The sequence below is a fragment of the Gossypium raimondii genome, chromosome 4 (assembly GCF_025698545.1).
Source record: "Gossypium raimondii isolate GPD5lz chromosome 4, ASM2569854v1, whole genome shotgun sequence".
NCBI lineage: Eukaryota > Viridiplantae > Streptophyta > Magnoliopsida > Malvales > Malvaceae > Gossypium > Gossypium raimondii.
The window spans coordinates 25,693,527-25,717,804 of record NC_068568.1 but is presented as its reverse complement, the minus strand read 5'-3'; the positions used below and the strand labels follow the sequence as shown (position 1 = coordinate 25,717,804).

At 33.8% G+C, this 24,278-nt stretch overlaps 4 protein-coding genes across 6 annotated transcripts; 2 read left to right on the top strand and 2 right to left on the bottom strand.

Moving 5' to 3' along the window:
• Positions 1-3,475: 3,475 nt before the first annotated feature.
• Positions 3,476-4,986, bottom strand: LOC105766566 (stemmadenine O-acetyltransferase). The gene has a single exon (XM_012586061.2). It carries the CDS (start codon positions 4,935-4,937, stop codon positions 3,579-3,581), a length of 1,359 nt encoding a protein of 452 aa, XP_012441515.1. The 5' UTR covers positions 4,938-4,986; the 3' UTR covers positions 3,476-3,578.
• A 2,545-nt stretch (positions 4,987-7,531) lies between these two features.
• Positions 7,532-9,534, top strand: LOC128040460 (F-box/kelch-repeat protein At1g80440-like). The gene is made up of 2 exons (XM_052629211.1): positions 7,532-7,583; positions 9,125-9,534. The coding sequence occupies exons 1-2, from the start codon at positions 7,532-7,534 to the stop codon at positions 9,532-9,534; spliced, it is 462 nt and encodes a 153-aa protein (XP_052485171.1).
• On the top strand, positions 8,980-10,348 carry LOC105767217 (F-box/kelch-repeat protein At1g15670-like). The gene is made up of 2 exons (XM_052629489.1): positions 8,980-9,335; positions 9,430-10,348. Exon 2 carries the CDS (start codon positions 9,694-9,696, stop codon positions 10,108-10,110), a length of 417 nt encoding a protein of 138 aa, XP_052485449.1. The 5' UTR covers positions 8,980-9,335; positions 9,430-9,693; the 3' UTR covers positions 10,111-10,348.
• A 182-nt stretch (positions 10,349-10,530) lies between these two features.
• On the bottom strand, positions 10,531-13,175 carry LOC105766567 (serine/arginine-rich SC35-like splicing factor SCL33). 3 transcript variants are annotated; one of them, XM_012586063.2, is made up of 6 exons: positions 13,008-13,175; positions 12,446-12,597; positions 12,064-12,141; positions 11,325-11,489; positions 10,998-11,099; positions 10,531-10,916 (listed from the first exon to the last, which is right to left on the bottom strand). In XM_012586063.2, the coding sequence occupies exons 2-6, from the start codon at positions 12,595-12,597 to the stop codon at positions 10,793-10,795; spliced, it is 621 nt and encodes a 206-aa protein (XP_012441517.1). In that variant the 5' UTR covers positions 13,008-13,175; the 3' UTR covers positions 10,531-10,792. The 3 variants fall into 3 exon arrangements, with proteins under 3 accessions (XP_012441517.1, XP_052485447.1, XP_052485448.1); XM_052629487.1 differs by having other exon boundaries at positions 10,531-11,099; XM_052629488.1 differs by lacking the exon at positions 13,008-13,175 and adding an exon at positions 12,772-12,932 and having other exon boundaries at positions 10,531-11,099.
• Positions 13,176-24,278: the final 11,103 nt, after the last annotated feature.

The window sequence follows — 24,278 nt, the reverse complement described above, 5'->3', positions numbered from 1 at the left end:
ATTCTAAAGTCTATAAATATCAAATAGAAGAAGAGAATAAGGGGTCATTAGAGAATATTGAAGAAAACAACTCGAAGAACACTATTGGAGCCAACTCTGAAGCAGGTTTTCATCAAGATTGAAGACCTCCTTTTAATTTCTTTTGAAGTTTTTATGATTTTCTTTATTTCTTGTGGTTATTCCGACTTTGAGATGTTTTTATTCACAATTATGAACTAATTCCCTAGATACCTAGGGGAGATGAACCCTATGATGAATTCTACTATTTGATTTTTGTTTTATGCGATAAATACTTGATTTTTGTTCTCAGTTATGTGTGCTTATCTCTTGTCTTAATATTTCTAGGATATTAATTCATGGTTAATGTGCTTAAATTAGAGAATGAAAAGTCCATGTTTAAGAGTAGATCTAGCATAATTGAGTGGAGTTGCATGCAATCCTAGAAATAGGACGACATAAATCTACCAGATTATAGTCAAATCTAATAGGGGAATCCATAGATCGAGTTAATGCGACAATAGAGGTTCTAATTAGATAGAAGTTTCAATTAATCAACCTAGAGTTAGTTGCTCTTACTCTCGAAAGAGATATTAGCATAATTTAGAGATTTTTACGAATCAAGATACTAAGTGAATAAATCGTTTAATTTAGATTCATAATGACAGATAAAGTCTAGCTGGATTCTTTCCTGGGTATTGTTTCTCTCATTGGTTATTATTCAATTATTTTCCTGATTTATTCTCTATTGAGTTCTTTAGTTAAATTAATTTAGTAATTTTAGTTTAAACCAATCACTCCAATTTGTCAGCTAAATAATAGGAAAACGGTAATTAATAGTACTTTTAGTCCTCGCGGATACGATATCTTTACTCACTGTAGCTATACTATTTACCAATAGGTGCATTTGCCTTTGTCGTATTTTTAGTTAGTCACGTGGACACACATCACTAGAGTATTTTAAGGATCGAACCCAAGAGAGTTAGTGATTTAATGATTCCTACTTGACAAGCATGCAATGAAGGACTCTAGCTAGCTACTCACTAAGCACTATATTACGACTAACCATAAATGAAGTTGATTAACACAAATAAATTACCTACAATAGAAAAGGACTAAATTGTAAATAATGCAAAGTGTAGAACTAACTAGTATGGTAATAGACAGCGGTTGATTGATTTCCATGTTGTTGGTTAACTTTTAAATTAGGGATCTAAATTGTTATTACTCCTAAATAGGCTCAATTTTACGTCTCGAATTTAGTTTTACCAACATAGACAAATTAGTCTGGTTTATCTCTCGACCTCACCAACTAAGTCAGGACTATTGAATTGGTGCCTGATAAGATCTCCTCTCGATCTCACTTACCTAAAAGTTCCCTTAGAATCATCAATCCTAAGTTTTGAAGTTTGTTCAAGTTAGTGCAGTTTTTTTTACGATTTAGTCCTTATACCAAAAATTAGCTAGATGATATTTTCATCAACCAACCGTTTTAGATTCAACTACCCATACTCCTACTTAAGTAAACAAGAACACAATAATAACATAAAATATGCATAAATGGTAAATGCAAGAAAGATGAGAAAAGCTAGGGGTTTTCTTGAAAAGCTTAAAGATAATGAAAATGGCGGCAAAGTAAATGTAGAAGAACATTTAAAATCAGATTTTTAACAAAGAAACTAAAATGAAACTGAATTATGTTAAAACTATAAGGTAAATAGAAATTACACAAAGGTTTGAAGCACAAAATGAGGAAATAAAACCAAGCTACGGTAAAAACTAACTAACAGCTAAGAAACTAAAAAGGTGATAAACTAAAACCCTAAAAAGATAAAAAAAAAAAAGAGACAACTACTCTATTCCTAAGCTAAAAAGATGAAAAAACCCTAAACTAAAAAGCTCTCTCTTGTTCTAAACCCAAAGTGGCTTTTAATAGCTTATTACAACCTAAATTTTTTTTACCAAAATGTCCCTGGACGTCTAATTTTGGTTAGGGGACATGTTGGATAAGGACTACCTCTATGATCATTTTTGTCTATCCTCGTCAGGGATATCGCGATACCCATGGCCTAGTATCGCAATATCCTCGTCAGTCTTGACTTGGGGGATTCCTTGGGAGTTGGACATCGTGATACCCATGCTTGGATATCGCGATATCATTATGAAAGGTCTCGACCCTCTTCAATTCAACACTTTCAGGGGTATCACAAATTCTAGGCTTTGATATCACAATACCCTTCTTCTAGGTGACATTTTCTCTCATGTTCGGGCCTTTGATGACTCCCTAGAACACTCAACCAACAATTAGGTCCTCGATGGCACATTTGGCCATTTTGGGTCTCAAAATTAGCATAAAACACAATTTTTCATTTACTAAAGCAAAGAATGAAAACTAAATAAAAATATGACAAAAACACAGTGTAACAGGGAGCTTAAATTGACATATTAAATTACAAAAGATCAAACTACCTCACACTTAAGTCTTTGCTTGTCCTCAAACAAACACACAAAACATGCAAAAAGGCGACCCTTGGACTAAATTGGACTAAAAGGAAAATTGGTCAAAAAATCTCAAACTCATATCTGAACTACCCCGCATGCAACCTAAGATTGATGTAACAACCCGTTTTTCAGTGGTGTCGAAAATGGTTATTTCAGGGCCCCAAATTCTGACTAGCGAGTTAGTAAATATTATTTATTTAATATTTAATGCGTGTACCAATGTCACTTTCTTTAAGGTTCTATTTTTCCACACCTATATCATGGTGTGCAAAAGAGTTACTGGAAAATGAACCTCAAGGATACAATGAAGTCCAATGACTGTCTACGTTTTGCACTGACGAAAATAGTCAATTAAGTATTAAGCAGAGCATAGCAAAGATATCAATTTCTATGAAGAATTTCTGCAGTAATTCTTTATAAAATAATCTAGAAATATAAAAGATGGTGGGAGAATAGAAAGAAATTGAGTTTCTATGTTTTTGGGTATATCCTACAAATGAAATCCCTCTTTTATTTATAGGTCTCATGTCCCTTCATAAGGACATAACTACCCAAATGGATAGTCATATCTTTAACCATAAACATAATTATTAAATAGGTGTCTACTTGAATAATTATGACCCTTTGTTATTAATTAAGTGGAATAACTTTTGGTGACAGGAGGCATAATTGATCACTATGAATAGTGACAACTATTGCTTAATAACCGGTGACATTATTTTTGGATCACTTGTACTTTTCATTTGTAACTATTGAAAGACTATATATATTTTGAAAATGTTCCAACACAAACAATGCAAGTTTAAAAGCTAAAAAGATAATAAAAAATTAAATGAATAACTAAAATATTTTTTTATAAAATTAGAGGGCTAAATAAATCATTGTTCCTTATAAATATTAGTGAGTGATTCAATATTATTCATTAGAATCGCTTCGAACATAAATATTCATTATACAGCCTAAATTAGACATACTCTAGATGGAAATACTTTCAAATATAAATATAAGATTTAAATAAAAATAAATCTAGATATTCTCTGGACATAAATTGTACCAATATGAGACTTGAATATAAACGGTCAAGATTCCAAGTCTTCAAACTTGTCAAATTTGAGTCTAATTGGAGAAGCAAATGTGAGGAATTCCTGATCATGTTCCAAAAAACCCATGTCTTTGTCGGATAAAGTAATCCATGCTTCAATGGCGTTGTGCTGCATAGCTTGCTTTAGAATAAAGCAATTGCTGAACTCATGATTATGGCTATCGACCCCTGGGATGCTAAACAAGGTCGGCTTTCCCAACCCAAAATCTTCTTTTCCATCCAGAGTATTCAACCAACTGCTTAAAGTATAAAATTCTGCATTTCCTTTTGACACCGTTTCTGCTATTTCACCGAGTTCCTTTGTTATAACTTTAAATCCTTCTTCACCTTGGAGAAGGTCCTGGAAATCACTAGTGACACTTTTCTCTCCTTCTCTGACCAGATAAGCCAGCTCAGTTAACTTTATATCGTTCTCAACTGAGTTATATGTGGAAGTTGGCAATAGAAACAGATTACCAATTGAATAATCTGGTAATTGGGGTTTCAGTCTTCGTCGAATATTCACTGCTTGGGATAAAATAGCTGGCTTTAGAGTTCTCGAAGCTGATCGAGCAGCCTGGATGGCATGTTTCCATAGGAATGCACTGAGAGATACAACTCGGGAAGGATGTTCCAAGCTGTTGCTTTTGGCTTTGGAAACCAGAGCGGCGATTGCATTAGCATCGAACACGAAACTCCTTGTCTTAAGACTGCCTTGGTTAAACAAGAGGCCTTCGATTCTGGTGTTTGGCGGCATGGACTCGACTGGAGGGAAAAATCTCGACGATGCGTGTAATAAATTGGGATTTGGTATTTCACCATTAGACCCACGATTAAAAGATGCCCAACTATTCAAGAAAACAGAAATGGTTGACGCATCAAAGATCTTGTGACTACAACAAACAGCTACAGCAATCCCACCGCATTCAAAGACGTTGACTTGAATAGCCAGTTGAGGCGCTGTTAAGTTTGAAACATAGCAAAAGGGTCGATAAGGAAGCAACTGGTTCATTGCCTCCAGCACTTCATTTTGGTCAACGAAATCAGCTAAGCGTCCATTCACTCTGGTTTCAACATATGGAACTCCCTCATCGTAGTCACTGATAAAAAGGTTGTTCTTTGTCCGGCCAGCCAGAGGGTAAAACTGATCCAACGCTTTCTCCAGTGATTGTTTTAACTGCTGTGAGACCTGCGAACCCTCGATAAGGGAATCGTGAGGTTTGGCGTAAAATAAGATGAGTGGAACATAATTGATTGGACTCAGTTGGTCCAGAAGCGATAACTTGAATGGCTTTAAGAGGTGAAGTTTGTAGGAAGAAGGCTTAACCATTTGGCTTGAAGTTATATGAACCTGCATTTCTGCTACAGTTTGTAATATGTGGGAGATGATGAAACTGAAGAGCGGTTTGTAGCTGTATATGTTGAAAGGTAAAATAAAATGCCTTCTTTATAATTTCTGCCAACCTAAATTATAATATTCCATATTTGCTTTCGACGCCATAGATTTGTCGTGGTCGACTTCGTTTATAATTTCAGGGCCGGCTCAATGTTTTTATCTATTAACTTATCTTACATGATTTATAAAATAAAACTCAATTTGGAGGTCGACTTGGATTTATTATTAAATATGTTGCAAGTTGTGGAAGAAATAGAAAAGATAGAGAGCTGGAATGAAAGCGAAAAACAAACCAGAAAAAATTTCTGAAAGAACAAAATGGTGCTGCTTTCATTCAGATTCTTGGTGCATAAAACACAAAAGCCAACTGCTACAGCAGTGGTTCATCTTATCTTATAAATCCACTAAGTTATACATCAATGAGATTACACTTGCTAACCAAATACAAGCTGACTGATTAGGTTATAACTGCTCTATCAAACTACAAATTTGTCAAAAAAAAAACAAAAATGCTATTCTTAGAATATCTAAGAGAATTCTCAGGTATCTAACAAAATATTATATTTATGTTATAACTATTCTATTATTCTAAACTCTTGATTATGAAGTTTGATGTAATTTAAAATTTTAATGTTCCTTACAAATAGAATTTTATATTTTTTATATTTTTTTTATGTCAAAAACTACAAATTTTGGAGAAGCTATGTAGATATCTTATTGACTTATTAGGATAATTATCGTTCTAGTGTGGGTTGGATTCTATTGGGCTTGTAGACCGAGCTCGTGAGCTGAGCTCGCAGATAGAGTTTGCTCTCCTGCGAAGTTACACGTGCATGAGACTGTATAAACACGTGTTAGGTCTAGAGTAGGATACGTGTCTGTATGCATGAAACCTACCTAGTATGTCATATCTATGAACAATACTCCTATCATATAAATATACAAATATCACCATCTTAGGGGGACAAATAAAAAATACTCAACATGATTAATATGTATACTTCTCTTTTGTTCTCCTATTTTCTTGTTATTTTACTTTCTTTGTTCTTTATTATATAACATGTTATCAACAAAATCTTGTTGAGAAATGATAGTTTCTTTGTATCAATGATCAAATTTATACTCCATAATTTTCAAGATATTAGACAACAATATGTAAAATTTTATAGGAAGTTTCTTTTATTTAATGCTTCATATCGATTAAATTTTAATTAATTAATTTATGATTAATTATAATTGTTTTGATTAACTTATTTTATATTTATGTTATTAAGATGGTAGAAGATTTAATATCAGTATGAATCTTGATTCTAGTTCTTGATTTTTGGTTTTATTATCATATAAACATAAACAAAATTTAAATTCGATAAAGAATATCTTAACTCATAAATATTATTTAAATATATCTACAAACTCTCTCATCGGAATTGTGGTCCCTAAACCAATGTTTTCGACACTATTGAAAAACAAGTTGTTACAATACATGTTTTGATTGCTCATGGATTAGTATTCATACATTTGCACTGCTTTAGTAATTGAAAGGAATATATTAGTAATGTAACACCCAAATAACCCGACTCAGTCATCGAGTCTGAGCTACATTGTACCGCATTTGCTGTTGAGGCAATTACAATCAAAGAGTTAATGATATCCTCTCATTGGCATTGTGTGGATTGATAAATATGGAACGTGACCACAGGTTGCTAGTTCTCGAACGAGTAATTTATCATAGTCATTTGTTGACAGTTATCATATTAATCATTAAGAAGACACAATGGTGACAATGAGATAAAATAGAATTGTATTGAGTGAACGGATTTAATTTAAAGGAACCAATGATATCATATAAGGGTAACACACACATGACGAGGTCATTGGAAAAAGCAGTTGGATGAATTGCTTTCGCAAAGAGTATACAATAAGGAGTTTTTAATCATAGTACTTCTTATGGACTGACTCCATGATTAAATAATTGTGAATTATTAGAATGGTGCTTCTGGACATAACTGCAATTACTATAGCCTAATTGTATATGTCCAACTAGTCCCTCCGCTAATTCAACAAAAGCTTGATCGAACTGCATTTGAATCAAAAGAAAATTCTACAACTTTAGAAATAATTTAATTGATTCGATTTATTCGATGTGAAATTAAATTAGGTGGTCATGAGAATTATTCAATTAGAAATTTTGATTAAAAAATTTTCTTGAAAAATTAATTTGAAAAATCCAAGTGATTTTTAGAAAATTAATTTTGATCAAGTAAAATTAAATTAATCAAAATAATTAAAATTAATGTGATATTTTTGGAAATTAATTTTCAAGTCAAACAATTGACCCAATGGGTAATTGAACTTGAAAATTGGACTTGAGATTGTAAATTGGGTCCGGGAGCCCAAAACTGAAACCAAGACCTAAAAAATGATCGAATTGGGCCCAGTATGTGAAACCGAACTAACGGTCCAACCGGTGACTAGACCAAACCTGTTAGGCTGTCACTTACCCGGACCGAACCAGCTCGGGGTGTCGTAAGGGTGTTGCACCTATATCATCGGATATGGCAGTGTCATCGGCGGCGATGGCGATGTTCCAGCGGTTAACGACAATTGGTCTTCGGTGGTTGAGTAGTGAAAGAGTTACACTCCTACTGGGACTTTACCAGAGACTTTGATTTCAGATTAACTATTCCAAAAATAATAATATTTTAATAGTTTAAAATTAAATTAAATTAAATTAAATATTTATCTTGTAGATAAATATTATATTATTTTAATAATATTTAATATTAAAGTTATTAAGTTTAATCATAGTTGAACTCTCTAAACTCTCCCTATACAAAGAGAATATTGAGTCATTATTTTTCACACAAAGAAAGTTGTAGAGAAAATTTTCTAAAGAAATTATTTCAAAAACTTTTAGTAATATTTTTTTTAATTTACAATTTGATCCAAAAGTTTAGAGAAATTACGAAATTACCTCACTGGTAATTTTTGCGAAAAATTTTCTGATTTGAAGCGAGCCCACACTCGGCAGACGTGAATTTGAGGATAACAGAAAAGACTACTGCGTCGAAGAGCTCATCCTAGATAAATCGGAGAGGTACAATTTTGATTAAATGTTTATTACTTTAGATATCACAACTAAGACCTTATTTTGGAGAAAATTTTAAAACTCTATTTTCTCTAAATTTATTTTCTTCTGCGTTTTCCAAACCTGTTTTTTCAACACATGTCATGTTGATGTACAAAGACTTTTTTTTAATAGTAAAAATATATAATTTTTTTAGTAAAATGACAAATTAACTATTTGATCTAATATATAGAGACTAATTCACCTAAGGGCGAAGCCAAAATAATTTTTTAGAGCTTAAATAAAAAAAATTCATTTTAGGGGAGATCAGGTCCCCTACCAGCCCCTAGATTCGTCTCCAAATTTACCTTTAATAGTAAAAAAAAAAAAACAATTAAAGTCATAGTAAAAAATCTTCATTATACCTTTACCTCTTCTGCGTAAAGAATTAAACCTTCGTCCTAGCCCATCAAAATGATCAAGTATAAAAGCATTACTTCATACTCCCTACAGATATAATATTAATTCAGAAATTGCAATGGAAATGATGATAATATATTAAGCGATAATGGATATCAAAAAGTAAACAACAACAAAAAAAGAGAATAAAGAGGACCCACTGATGAGTTGGATACAAGGTTATCCATATCCCTATCTCAGTCAACTTCTTTTCCCCCTCTTCTCTATCCATTTGTTCACCCATTTTTTGTTCTTTGGATAATAATATGTCATTTTATTATATTATTCAATAATAGTGTGTATAAATACAGTGTAACCCTTAAAAATATAGACATATTCCATTGACGACCCTACAGCCAGATAAAGACACCTTAGCGGCAAAAAAAAAAAAAAAACTGGAAACAACTTAGCGGCAAAAGATAAAAAATTAAAACAAGTTCACTTAGGTGGCAAAAAAGAATTTCCTGATTTTACTGCAAATAGTAGCGAAAGTTCCCCCTCTTTTTTCTAATTATAAATAGCACTTCTCACTTTCACATTATATAATTGAAAACTCGAAACAGTAAGGAAAAAAAATTGGTCTGTACGGAGTTATTACCCGATCTGATTCCCGGTTTACCAGAGGAAATCGGAAACGAGTGCTTGACTCGGTTTCATTATTCAACTCACAGACTCGCAGTTCGGGTTTGTCGACGACGGCAAGAGCTTCTCCAAAGCAAAGAGTTTTACTATCACAGAAAGCGTACCGGATATACCCAAAAAGCAGCTTGCTTGATTCAGTCACTTAAGTGCGACTCCGATCCTGATGGATCCAAACCAGTTGGTCCCCCAAGGTATGGGATCACCGCGTTTGAACCCGTAAGTGGAACCTGGGGTCGAGTTGACCCGGTCCCTAAGTACCCTGATGGGCTTCCTTTGTTTTGTCAGATAACGAGTTGTGAAGGAAAGATTTTAGTGATGGGTGGGTGGGACCCAACGAACTACGAGGCGGTGCGGGACGTGTTCACATACGAGTTCACAACACAGAGGTGAAGACAAGGGAAGCAGATGCCGGAAACTCGATCCTTCTTTGCAGCTGGTGAGTTGGATGGACGCATTATCGTAGCGGGTGGTCACGATGAGCACAAGAACGCTTTAAGAACAGCGTGGGAATATGATGCAAGGATGGATGAGTGGTAGGAGTTAAAACCGATGAGCGAGGAGCAAGACGAGTGTCAAGGGGTGGTGATTGGGTCGGAATTCTGGGTGGTGAGTGGATATAGAACGGACAATCAAGGACAATTCGAGGGGAGCGCCGAGGTAATGGAGTTGGAGACAGGTCAATGGGTCAGAGTAGAGGAGGCTTGGAAGGCTAGCCAGTGCCCAAGGTCTTGTGTGGGAGTTGGAAAAGAGAGGCTCTTCAGCTGGGCAGACTGTGATTCGTCGATACGAGTTGGTGTTTGCTCGGCCCCCTTGGGAGAGTGGACATTTGTGTCTGGATCAGCTCATCAGGGTGGTCCAACAGGGTTCTTTTTGGTTGATCAACAAACTGGAAAGTGCAACACCATAGACGAAATTTCACAACAGTTTTCTGGCTTCATACAATCCGGTTGTTGTGTAGATATCTAAGCGAAGCTGCCGTGTTCAGTCCTTTGGTGGCATGGAGAAACACGCCTCCAGACGGGTGTGCAAAAGCTCACAGTTGCATGTTGATATAGTAAAATATAGCAAGGATTAGGCAGGAGGATAACATTTGTTATCATCACCGCATCAAGGAAATCTAGCGTCATCAAGATAAGAGTGTATTTGTTATTTCAGTATTAAATTTCGTGACATGAATATGTACATTACCCTTACCTTGTCCGTATATCCTTTCTTCTTCCACTTCGGTTTTTGATTTTATGAACCACAAGATTAATGGAGGATCCAATGGATTTCTCCATTTCAAGCAGAAACTACAGTAACAACTTACATACATTACATGGCATGATGCCACCACAGATTTGGGTATACCGACAAGATTAAAAAAAAAAATAGGAAGCCTATCCGTAGACAAAATGGGCCTACCCAAATCCCAAACTTAAATCTCAATAAAGATCATTTAAGGATGGCAAGCATTGTCAGCATAGAAGATTCAAACAGCATGCTTATGTTTTAACTTTATTACTAGCCATAATCAGCACTAGAAACTAAACAATCAACTTTGAAGTCACTCATACGGTGCTGATACAAACCTAAACTTAAATCATCTAGACAACTAACGTGGAGAAATACTTCCGGATACATACTAACCCAGCCACCTTCAAATCAGTCACCTAGAATAGTCCAAACCTTGGCTCCTGCTCCTACTAAAGCTCCGGCTAGGACTCCTTGAGCCATAGGGTGAGCTCGAGTAAGACCGTTCTCTATATCTCTTATCTCCAGGAGAAATTGACCTGTACAAAAAACAGAAGGCAACATCAACAGGACAATTCATAAAACATAAATGCTTAAAACAATAACATTGAACAGCTGACCTTGAGTAACGTCTTTTCCTAGGAGGAGGAGAATAATAGTATGGACTGCGGGAGTAACTTCGAGCATATCTTGGTGATCGAGAATAACTTGGTGGAGAGCGCCTATAAGCCCGACCACTTTAATTAATATCATGAACATAATTTACCATGTAATCAACATAAAAAATTTGCACTAATAACACACACAATTTCTCTAACCAGAAATCCTTAACAAATACAATTTTTTCTCCCGTCTTCCTAAATCCCTTTATGTCAAAATCATCTAAGAAAAGAGGCTAAAAAGTAGTGGGGGTAAAATATGAGCATTGCAAAAGAATCCATTCTCACCTTCTGCGTTCTCTTGCCCTCATTTCTGAAGGTTTCTTCCTGTTTTCCTCAGCAAATACAACAGTAAGTTCTCTTCCAAGAAGAACATAGCCATCCATATGATATTTTGCATCAGCAGCATCAGCAGGATCTAGATACTGGACAAATCCAAAACCACGTGGTTGCCTGCATCACAAAAAAGGTAGCTCGCATAAACATAGCATAAATATATAAAGGTACCAGATTGCAATTCATCAGCCAAACATGCTCACTGATTTTCAAAATCACAACAATGATCTTGACTCCAGAGTATCACAAAATCAGATAGCAAGTCAATGCTTCATACAATTTAAGTAAATATGATTATGCTGCTGCTAACCTTGTGGGAGCCAAATTTTAATTGAGTTGATATTCTTCAAGACTTGCACTTCTTCACAATGAAATCAAAACCAACTTCCTTCCAAACTTGATGTAAATTAAGGTCATCTTGAACAGTTTTCATTAGTTGAAAGTGTCTTCAACAGAGTACTCTAATACTTCATTGGTGTCTTCAACACAGTACTCTTATTACTTCGTTGGTGTCTTCAACACTTTCAATAAAAAACAACCAAATTCCCATAAACCAGTGGACATATTAAAGAAACAACCCCATCACCCAAACACTCATGTGAGACAGGATGAAGACACACAAGTTGACACCATCAGACACAAATACACACTGATTTACCATTTGTCAGTTACCTATAAGGATTATACTTACCCAGTATAATAATCCCGAGGCAGGTAGACGTCCTTGAGGCGACCAAATTGCCCAAAAGGTCCACGCAGATCTTCTGGCCTGCAAATGAGACATAATTAGAAATTGGCTCTAGAAGGACAGTTTGATGAGACTAAATTTTCTACTTGTATCAAGACGATCATGTTTATTTTAAACAAAAGAACAAAGATGTACACTAGGTTTGAATTGGTGAGCAAGGAAAACAAATCACAGCATAAATGTAACACCTTTATTTCTCCTAAAAAACCTTCGCTCTTACTTATCCCTAGAATTTATTTTAAAACATAACCATGAGAGCATTAGGATATTGGATTTGAGAAAATTGACAGTCTGACGCCGATAAATACGAGGGGATGGTACAAACCTGCAGTCATGGCGAAGGTTCCGAACTAGAAGACTGGTGGGAAGATCTCTACCACGACCTCCATAGCGACCCCTAGGGCTAGGGCTACGATGCCGCCTCCTTCCATAATCCCTTGGTGGCGAGGGACTGTAACCGTAACTTCTACCCCGCATCTGCAACAAACCTAAGGCATTTAATACTCACAGAATTGCTTTTAACCAAGATTAAACTGGAAAATTTTCGAGCTTGGAATTCAAAGTAAAAAGAACAAAAGAGAGAAACCGGGCGATCCCATTCGCAGTGCAATGAAAAAGCAAAAGAAACGATTAAAAGGAGCCTGAAATTACCAAAATCCTGTTTTCTCTTGAACTTAGAATCAATCCCAGTCCCAACCTAACTTTTCTCCCAATAAAATATTTTTATAAAATAGAAATTAAAAATAAAAATATCTGGGAACTACAAGGAACATAAATTACATAATACATGCAAAAGAAAACAAAATCTTCACCAAGAGATTGACGAAAAAAATGAAAGAAGATGATAAAAAAAAAAAAAGAAGAGGTAGAACGAATTAAGAACATACAGTTACGAAACCGCAGACGAAGAAAATCCCAACCTTCCTTGATGCTTTTCTCTTTCCTTTGGCGTTTGGTTGTTCATCACGGGGTGCTTTAGATTTTCACCTACCGTCTAAATTGGAACTACAGAAGCTTCCAGTGACTTTCTGAGGCCTCTCTCCCTGCAACACTAACCGTCCACGTGTGTTCAAAAAAGAAAATCAACGGTCAGACGCCATTTAAGTTAGTTTGATCGGGTCTATCATGAATCTTTGATCCAACGACAATTCGGCTGAGGCCTAAAGGCCTTTTTTTGTAAGGCCTGCTTAAATCACGTATATATAATATATATACATTTTATAATTAGGTTTAATTTGATAGAAGAACATGCCTGATATCGAGGATAGTATTTTTTGGAACCCAATCAGATGAAGTTGGCGGGATGTATACTTACTTATTTTTATTTATGTTTATAATTCCGTATGTTTTATTGATTCTTGATAATTAAGTCCAGTTTCGTAGTTATATTTTCTTTTGATCCATTTCGATTTTCGAACTTGATAATTAAATTTAGTTTTAAAACTGTGATTTTGCAAAAATATGATAATGTAATACTTTGATATTGTACCATGTCATCACTTGAAATTTAAAAAGAATAATATTTTATTCTTTTATTTTCAAACTATATATTTTAAAAATTTTTTAGATTATGATATGACACAATCTCATAATATCATATCACCATATTTGTACGTAATCCAACTTCGGTACAAAGTGGACCAAAAGGGTGCAAGTACTAATATAAACTTAGTTGTCAAGTTTAGAGATCAAAATTACATTAACTCCTTTTTCTTATAATAGTATAGTAGAAGTTCATGGCCATATAACAAACAACCTAAATTCAATGACTCTCTTAGCCATTCTATTCAAGATCAGATTATCAATGAAGTTGAAAAATACATTTTGAAAATTACGATAGAAAACTATTTTGAAAAGATAAAATGTTTATTTTAAATATTATGTTGTAAAAAATATGTATTTAAATGATGTTTGAATTTTTAATATTATAATTGGAAATATATATAATCTTAAATTATAATAAAAATATTAAAATTTAATATTAAATAATTAATATCATGAAATATATCATATCAAATTATAATAAAAATTACAATTGATTTCAACGGGAAATATTCTTATTTTCACATTTATTATTATTGTTGCGTTATGGTATGTTATTATTATTTTGATATTAATAAATATTTAATTTCGAATACAGTTCAAATACAATAAAATAATGAATAAAGTACACTAATTATCACTAAACTTTGATTAAATTTATATTTTAGTTACTCAACTTTCAAAATTTACAAAATTGTATTTAATATTATTGAGAAATGACTTGCGTGTCTTTTGTATTTATTTTATTTCCATCTTTTTTTTCTTTTCCCTTTTTTTCTTTCTTCATCCTCTTCTTCCCCAAATGAAACCTTAGTCATCGCCCCTCGCTGGCTGTTGGAACCAAAACTTAACATGTCTGGTTTCTAAGCAAATCATTTTGCTAAGCCCTAATCTTTGTTTCTCATCTGGATGAGGGCACTAATTAAAGAGACTAAACCAAAAACCAAATTGAAAATTGCTAATTTCTAAAACAAAATAAAAATTGATTAATTTTCACAATTCATATAAGTTTATAAAAATGTTTAATGCAAATTGGAAACTGTTAATTTCAACAACATTATTATTAACAATTTATCAATTTTCATAACATGTCGATATAAATAAAAATCTAATTTAAAATTAGCTCGAGTAACACATTTAGGAAATACATTCAGACATAGTGTCCAACCAAAAACCAAACACAATAAAGAAGACGTAAGTGTTACGGGCCGCAGTTCAAAGCCTGTGACCATTGCACACAATGCATCCCATGGAGGTCTATCATTGACATGAGAATCATTTGGCCCACAAGAACTGGCCCAATTCAAAGAGTTGTTGGAGAAGCTTGCAGATTGAAGCCTGAATGACCCAATGATGAAGATATGGCAACATAGGCTACCTTGATAAACATGGAAACTAATCTTAAAAGATTGAGTAGAATCATACCTTATAAGATTATATTGGATTTGATTATGTAATCTTGTAAATCCCTAGATTTAAGGGATAGGTTAATCGCGTTTGTCGATGTAACTTGATCTAGACCGCCAATTTTGGGGGAGCTTAACTATAAATAGAGAGCCTCCCCCTCACTTGTAACTCATTCCATTCTTTATTGTTTCTTGTATTCTTTGAGAGAAAGTAATACAATTGAGAGCATTTACTCAAACACTTTTCGTGCATAGTTTTCTTTGGTTTTTGGTTCTTTTGTGCCTTCTTTTGGCTAGAGTTGCTTCCGCTATATAAATTGGTGCATTTGAGGAATTCTTTGTGAAGCCTCGATTGTTTGGTGGTTAGGCGGACTTAGGTGTGTTTGGAACGAAAGGATCACCTAAGGCCGCACAGAACGCAAGACTAAAGTTCTAGGCCTGTGACAAGTGGTATTCGAGCTTTGGTTACAAATGCACCGTCGAGATGTCGAAAAAAGTTGTCGATCAGAAGTGGGCCAGAAAACTAGTCCTTTTGAAGGATATGTTGTTGGTAGTAGAGGAACGAGTGGATAACTCGAGGAGTCTATGGAGGACGTGAAGGAGTCACACGATGTGCTTGGTGAGCACATAAATGACTTGAAGGAGCAGTCTAGGGACTTTGTGATCATGTCTTTCACTTCTAATAGGGAAAGTGTGCAAGAGTTGTTGAATTGCCATAAAAAGAAGCTGACAGAGAGGAATGGTGCTCCCGAGGCCATGGTGATGCCTTTGAAGGAGAAAACAATGGCCACAAAAAAGGCTTTGAGCACAAGAATAGAGGAGCTCGAGAGAGAGCTTTTCTTGTGTCGAGCAACCGTGGGGAATGGAGTGTCGAGTGCAACACTCAATTGTAAAGATGTTTCAAGGCTGAAAGAGTTTGCGGGGACAAGGTCTAATGCCATATGGATAATTTCTTGTGGAGGATGGATCACTACTTCTGTGCCAAAGGCATTTTGGAGGATGCAAATAAAATAAATACTACTTTCATGTTTCTTACTGATTTTGCACTTTTATAGTGACGAGACAGGTCCACGGATAAAAAGCATAGTGAGATTGGGATATGCGAAGAGTTCCAACATGAGTTGAAGGGGCAATTTTATCTAGAATTTACCGAGGAGAAAGTTCGGGCAAAGTTGCGATAGCTTATGCAATGAGGCACAATAGGGGAGTATGTTCAAGAGTTCAAGGAACTCATGCTCCAAATTTCAAATCTGACCAAGATAGAGGCATTGCCTGCTTTCAAGAATGGATTAAAGTCGTGGGTCAAACAAGAATTAGAACGATGAGGTATCTAAGAGTTGTCAAAAGCCATGACGGTAGCGGAGTTCGTGGTCAAGCTTGGTCTAGGGAAAGACAAGTTTGAGTCTTTTAAGTTCGAAGAAAGGTGCATATGTGAAAGGAATCATGAGGAAGATAATGGTGCTGGCAACGGCAACGATGGTGGTAATGTGAAACCACAAGTTGGGAAGAAGAAACCCAACAAAAAAGGGACAAGATCAAATGCTTTCTTTGCGACGGTCCACATTTATTGAAGAAATGTCTGAAGAAATGTCTGAAGGATAAGCCGAAAGGTAAGGCCGTGAGACTTGGTTCGAGCACAATGAATGTCAAAGCCAATGAGGCCGAATGTGAAAAAGCCAGTGGAGAGCTTCTTGTGTCATGGTCCGCATAGGTTGCGGAAATGTTCGAGAAAGTCTACCATCAAAAAAGATGATGCGTCAAATAATGAGCCCAATAAGCTTGGGTCGAGCAAGGGAAAAGTCAAAGCCAAAAGGGCAAAGAGGAGCAAGAAAAGCAAGTAAAGTGCTTCTTGTGCCGTGGTCCACATGAGTTGCGAGACTATCCAAAGCAAACCATGGTCAAAGAAAAGGCAACATCGAAACTTGTTGAGTCATTAGAGGGGCTTCCACCCAAGGAAGAGGTGAGTTTGTCATTGGACTTAAGGGAAAAACTAGCGATGAAAACAGTGAAGCTAGGACCAATAAGGTTCAATTTGAGGAAAGCAATGGAGTTAGCCGAGTCGTCGGCAAGGCTTCTACCCATAGAAGAGGTGAGTTGTGCATCGAACTTAGAGGAAGAAGTAGCGATGCAAACTTTGAAGCTAGGATCAATGAGGTTGACTTCTGTTGACACATCAGAGGAGTTACCACCTTTTGGTAAAGTGGGTTGTGCATTAAACTTTGGAAAGTACTAATGTAAGTTGGACAGTTGGCCCAAGTAAATGCGATGAGTAAGGTACATTATGAACATTTTGGTAGTGTTTTGTATTATAACTTGTTGACTTGGCAAGAACGTAGGGACCCTTTCAAAGTTCTTAAGCAAGAAGGCCAAGGGACTGTGGGCAATTTAAAGCTAAGTTGTTCGATTCAAGAGGATTCTGTTAGAAGCGAGTTAGAATGTGGGCAAAAAAGACCCGTGGCTTATTGCCAATAAGATGTACCAATGAATGGGATAGATTGAGTTAAGAAGTGACGAAAGCCAAGGAAAAAGTTCTGAAGGAGGGAAAAAGCTAAGGCATCGAGACATGACCAAGGTGAATCAAGTTAGTGCCATTCAGAAGGCACAACGAGGGCATTGCGAGAATGGGTGGGGGAGAATGTCACGGGCTGCAGTTCAAAGCCTGTGACCATCGCACATAATGCATCCCATAGAGGTCTATCATTAAAATGGGGATCATTTGGCCCACAAGAGCTAGCCCAATTCAAAGAGCTGCTGGAGAATCCTGGGTGGCCCAATGTTGAAGTTATGGCAACATAGGCTACCTTGGTAAATAAGGAAACTAATTTTAGAAGATTGAGGGGAATCATATCTTATATGATTATATTGGGTTTGATTATGTAAATTGATTGTGTAATCTTGTAAATCCCTAGATTTAAGGGATAGACTAATCTCGTCTATCGATATAACTTGATTTAGATTGTCAATTTTGGGAGAGCTCAACTATAAATAGAGAGCCTCCCTCTCACTTGTAACTTATTCCATTCTTTATTTTTTCTTGTATTCTTTGAGAGAAAGTAATACAATTGAGAGCATTTACTCAAACACTTTTCGTGCATAATGTTATTTGGCTTCCTGTTCTTTTGAGCCTTATTTTGTCTAAGTTGCTTCCGCTATATAAATTGGTGCCTTGGAGGAATTCTTTGTGATTCCTCAATTTTTTGGTGGTTAGGTTGACTTAGGCGTGTTTGCATAGAAAGGACCGCCTAAGGCTGCACGGAACGTGAGACAGAAGTTCTAGCCTTGTGATATAAGGCACTTCTTATAACAGTAGCAATACTCTAATGTGCATTATATGTGACTTAATCAGTAACCAACCAAATACAAATGCACAAAGCACAACAATAGTAATATTCTCGAATGTACAAGGTAATCTGCACAATACAATATATAATATAAGACCCCTATATTCTACGACATGTTGACTATATTCAAATCTTTCTAATGATTTTATTGAGCATTTAGGAATCATTTAAAAGAAATTTTATAAAACATATAAAATCTTTCTATCAATGTAACACCCTAAAATTATTATGTTACAAAAGTAGTATAAAGTGAAAATCGTGAATAATGGATTCTAAGTAAAGTAAAATATGGAATATAATTGATGAAAGAGAAGACGATGGATGCTAAGGGAAGTTTAATTAATAAGTAGGTCGTTATATATATTAATTTAAGGTTAGGATTAAATCGTAAAGACGTGAAAAATTTTGGGACTCAAGTATAACTATTCAAGCTTTAAGAGGTTAAAATGTAAATATGAGAAAATTAAAGGACCAATTGTGAAAATAATCTGATATCTTATGACACGAAATTGGTAAGTAGGGACCAAATTGAATAAGTGAAGAAATATGAGGGACTAAATCATTATTTTACCAAATTAAGAGATGATTCAAGGAAGGAATTATAAAGAATGTTGGTGTAACAACCCGAAAGTCAGTGGTATTAGAAGGTGTGGTTTCAAAACCTCGTTTTCGTAAATCAGATTATTAGAAGTGAATTAATTTTCGGTCAAGTAAATTCATAGAATTAGTGCTTAATTTTAGTGCAGGGACTAAATCATAAAAGTGTCAAATTTTCAATTGTTCTTAAATATTAATGTAGAACACGAGTAAGGGAATTTTGAAGAATTAGACCAATGAATCATTAGTAGTGGACAATAATGAAGCATTAAATATATATATGTTGGGTAATATAATAATAAATTAAATTAAATAAAATACATTTACATTAGTGGAGAGTAAGCGAAAAATAACTTTGCAATTCACTTTCCAAAAACTCAAAGCTTAGGAGAAAGGGAGAAGACACATGGCTAAGTTCTTCAAGGTTTCAAACCCTAATTTGGTTAGTTCAATTTAGTCTTTTTCTTGTAAATTTTATGTTTTCGGAATCTCGGTAGTCCAAGCTAGCTGACCTATGTCTTAATTTTTGATACTGTTAAAGATTATAAATGTTACCATTGTTAGGTAGTTGAAGCTTTTGGTGATATTTTAATAGATTTTTAAGTTTAGTATAGAAAAAAAGACTAAATTGTAAAGCCAAATGATGATATTGTGTAATAGGGACTAAAATGCACAAATTATAAAATTTGTGCTATAATTGAGAAATAGGAAGTCCTATAGGGAATCTAGTGAATTCAGCGTTAGATTTGGGGGTTAAATGTGAAAATTATGTTAGTCCTGGTTTAGGGGACTAAATAGAATAAAATAAAAAAGTTACATAAATTAGCAATTGAATGTGAAAATGATTGTGTATTGATGCTTTGGTGTATTTATGTTAATTCCTAGCTAACGTCAACTTGGATTTCGCAAAATAGAAAGGAAAAGATAAAGTCATTGAGAAATATCTCAGAATTTATAGTTTGTATTTCTATAACTCGAACATTTTCAATTGTTGTATTTATGAACTGTGTTGCATGATAATAACACAAGGTAAGTTTAAAATGATAGAATGAGCTAAATTAAATCGATTTGAATTAGTTTTCTTGATAAGGGCTAAATTGAATGTATTTGAAAATACGATATATTGTTATAATCGTGCAATTGAATTCGATTTGTGATGAGTTGTGCTAGAACATATGTGATTTGATAATTGGTTGATGAAATTATGTTGTGGAATTGAGAAGCTGATTATTATAAATTGAAATAAGGATGGTTAGTGGATATCGAATTATAAATTGAAATGTAAAATTTGTTGTATAAACAAGTTATATATTGTGACATGTAGATAGTCATATTAATTTGCATTTGAATTCTCTTTTGTTAATTCATGCATGACATGATTTATATTATGATTTAAAGTCCTGATATAGAAATACCATCGAGTTATACTCAGTGTACGATTTTTTTTCTGTGAGAAAGTTAGGTATACTGCAATTCGTTCATTGACTCAACATCCAGCGACAATCCCGGACTCAATTGTTGGTGATGTGATCATTTTGGATCTTGGCATGTACCTAGGAAGTCTTTTTGTTATTATGACCATTTTTATCTTATTGGTATTTTGGATATTAAGTATATAAGTGTATATATATGTGTGATGATAATAGTTTTGTTGATTATGTCTTGATAGGTTGGTTGGGTTATATGCCTAATGTTCTAATGGTTCAAAAAATATCATTCTATGTGGTGTGTTTTGGTTGATGCTTGGAAATAGTATGATGGATGGTATGCTTAGGTTATGCCTTAGAGATGATTTGGTAAGTTTAATGTTTATACCTATGCTTTGCTTGAAAAGATTTGGTAGTACAAGTACCCAGGTTATAAGGCTAATGTGAAAGCAAATGTGAAATGTTTGAATGGTTGAATGTATGCATGTTTGGCTAGTTTTGAATTGTTGGTTGATGTGTCAATTATGACATATTGGTTGGGCACTTAGGTTGGTTGATTTAATTTATGTTTTTGGAATGAATTTGGTGCTTTTGAATTGGTTGAAGTATGGTAAAGTTGGTTGCTTGTGTCATAAGTGAAGTAGAGATTTTTAAGCTTGCATTGAAAGGTATTTCCAAGTATACACAACCATGTGCCATACACGGGCTTATGGCACGGTCGTACAATCTGTAAATTTTAAGGTGATTTTGGTGCACACAGCCACAAATTGTTACATGATCCAATGATACAACCGTGTGACCCATCTCACACGGGCTTAGCTCTCGCACATGGTCAGGGGACACGGTAGTGTGTCCCCTATTTGAAGATTTTTCCCACCTTTTTTATTTAATTTTAAAATGATCCCTAATAATTGCCTTCTTAGTTTTAATCTTTCGTAAGCTCGATATCAACTTGAAATTGATTGATATACTCATTCGTATGAGATAAATTGATATACATTTGAGATTTTTGATCTATAAATTGTTTGTAAATGTTTGATATTGTTGATAGCACCTTATTGCTCGAGCGGGTAAGGGGTGTTGCATGTTGAAGGGTAAAATAGTTATTTCTCAATTAGGATAAGTATCATGAAACATCATGATGATTATGAATATCGATGTTAGGTTTTGATTGGTTAAGATTATTTAGGATTATTTTATTTTTTTAATATAAGATATTTTATTATTTAATTAATAGTTAAGAAAATAAAAAAAAGATGATGGAAAGTTCTCCATCTTTCTTTCAAGATAACTTCCACCATTCTTGAAGAAAAGAAAGTTTTGCTATCTTTGCAATTTGGTCATTTCCATCAAAATTCATCATTTTCACCTAGAAATCAAAAGAATTTTCATAGCCAACAAGAGGGAAAATAATAAGAAAACTATGGTGAACAAGAATATCAATTTAGAATTAGATGAAAAAGGAAATCAAGCTAAGGCTTGAAATCATGTTTTTAAGTTCAATCTTGTTAGAAAAGTATGGAAGTGATGTTAAAGTAGAGAATTCTCATGAAATTTTTCATGTTCTTAACACGATATTGAAGAGAGAGATAGAGGAAGTGATTCAAGTGGCAAAGAATATCGAAAAACATGTGATTAAAGGTTGAAGGGAGGTAAGTATCTTGAATTTTCTTGTTACCTAAGGACTAAAATGTAAATTTTATAGAATTTGTGATAAAATAGTAAAATAAAGTGAAATAATTTGGTATGAACAATAAAATATTATGATAGCAAGATTAATTGAAGTGTGATATAATGGTGAATTAAGCATAAAGTGATGTTAAAGTGAAATTATAGTAAATATTGAACATGATGCTAAGGATTAAGTTGTGAAATTTGTGAAATTTATAATTGAAACAAGAGAAGTGAAGTGCATAAAATTTCACAAATTATCTTCACTTCTCTTGTTTCAATTATAAGTGCATAAAAATAAGTGTTAAAGAAAGATGCGTAATAAGTGGATTCGATAACAATTTATGTTAAAAGCGTGAAGTGATAATACGATAAATTAAAGTATTAGTAAATTTGGTAAATATATTGAATAATTTATTGATTTAAATGATATGTTCATGAAATTTCATTAGTAATATTGTTACTATTAATTAAATTAAAGAAATGATAAGATTTAAATTCAAGGGTACTTATTAAGTTTTCACAAGCTTATCGCATTATTTTTCAACACATAGATAAAAGATTAAATTGAATTTTTTGTATGAAGTGGCAATCTCGACACATCTCATCACATCATGAACATTTGGGAGAAAAGGGGTATGAAATAAATTTCATGGTATAGAGTATGGCATGTACATAGGTGAATTAGTGAAGTAATAAAGAAAGTGTCTAGTTGTTTAATATTTGAGTTTGATGTATTTGAAAATAGAAATTACGTCATGACGTCATATCCTTCACGTCGCGACGAGAATCAAACAGTGAGGGATGTCGCGACCTAGAATCCCCGAAGTTGCGACGTCAACTAGAAGGTTTTAAAACTTTACAATTTAATCTTTATTCGACTTTAGGTTAGTAAAAGAGCTTTTGTAAGCTCTTCTAAAACTCGGATAAGATTGTGAATCATGTTAAGTGTGTGTAATAATCTTAACAACATAAATGAAATGTTAAATTGAATGATAATTGTTTGTAGTTTCTCCGGTAACGAATGTAACATCCTAGAGCTCAGACCTGACGATCGGGTCGGGTATAGGGTGTTTCAAATAATTACACAAAATAGTTTTGACACACCAAGAAATTAAATTAACCACAATATAAGGTAATTAAATTTCAATGATAACAAACTATAATTCTAAACGTTGTTGCTTAGAAATGTTAAATCCTCGATGTCATTCAATTTCGACGATTCTCCTACCTTTTCACTTAGAAAATATATAAATTCATTAAAATAAATCTAAGTTATTAATTCTATGGTGATTAGTTTAATTTTAACCTTAATCACATTTTATTTATTTCAACTCTAATTAACATTAAATAAAGTATAGTTATTATTCCAAATATCTAATTGGATAAAGCTAATTCTTCATACAAAATTGACTAAATCTAACTAGATTATTATTAATAGAATATAAAAACTAAAATAAATTTAATCTAAATTTTATTGAATAAATTTTACCACTATAGTTAACTTCATTACTAGTAACACATATAGTTTAACTTAATGAAGGTAAATTATCAAGCGAACTTGACTAGTACTCAAATATTATACATACATCAATTAACAAACTAACTTTAGACCATGTGATTGACAATTTATTGTAACTTGAAACAACCAAATTAATCTAAACAAATTTTAATCGCAAGCCTAAAGTCTTTTGCAACATAAAAAGTATTATACAATATTGGAGACCAACTAAGTTTATACAATTATTACTTAACCACTTGATACTCAATAAAGAGACAATTGGTTAGCAAGGCATAGTGACAACAATAGTTACTTTTAGGGAGGACAATGAGCGATGATAAGAGGCAAACAATGGCACTATTAGGAAATAAACTGAAACAAATAGTAGATGGCCTTTGTGGCACATGATTACCGCTTATCAGGTTGAAGGAGAACAAGGAAGCAACATCAAATTGATGGAAAAGAATTGAGGGAATTGATTGAGGAAGAAAGGGACAGTGAATGGATTACCTAGAAAGATTAAACTTGACTCAATTGGTGCAATAAAGGTAACAAATCAAAATAATAGCAACAATTGTGCAATGGTGACGTAATTGGATGAAGAAAAAATTGAAGGGAAATGAGAAGTAACTAAAAGTAGTGATCGACATTTTAATTAAAGAAGAGGCAAACT

What these genes read in the sequence shown, in the direction of transcription:
- LOC105766566 (XM_012586061.2), bottom strand. Translation starts at nt 4,937, where the DNA reads ATGCAGGTTCATATAACTTCAAGCCAAATGGTTAAGCCTTCTTCCTAC.
- LOC128040460 (XM_052629211.1), top strand. Translation starts at nt 7,532, where the DNA reads ATGGCAGTGTCATCGGCGGCGATGGCGATGTTCCAGCGGTTAACGACA. An exon ending in CCAGCGGTTAACGACAATTG is followed by an intron (nt 7,584 to 9,124) that starts GTCTTCGGTGGT and finishes CCGGTTTACCAG; the next exon opens with AGGAAATCGGAAACGAGTGC.
- LOC105767217 (XM_052629489.1), top strand. Translation starts at nt 9,694, where the DNA reads ATGAGCGAGGAGCAAGACGAGTGTCAAGGGGTGGTGATTGGGTCGGAA.
- LOC105766567 (XM_052629487.1), bottom strand. Translation starts at nt 12,597, where the DNA reads ATGCGGGGTAGAAGTTACGGTTACAGTCCCTCGCCACCAAGGGATTAT. An exon ending in AACCTTCGCCATGACTGCAG is followed by an intron (nt 12,142 to 12,445) that starts GTTTGTACCATC and finishes TCTCATTTGCAG; the next exon opens with GCCAGAAGATCTGCGTGGAC. An exon ending in AGGGCAAGAGAACGCAGAAG is followed by an intron (nt 11,100 to 11,324) that starts GTGAGAATGGAT and finishes TCGGGCTTATAG; the next exon opens with GCGCTCTCCACCAAGTTATT.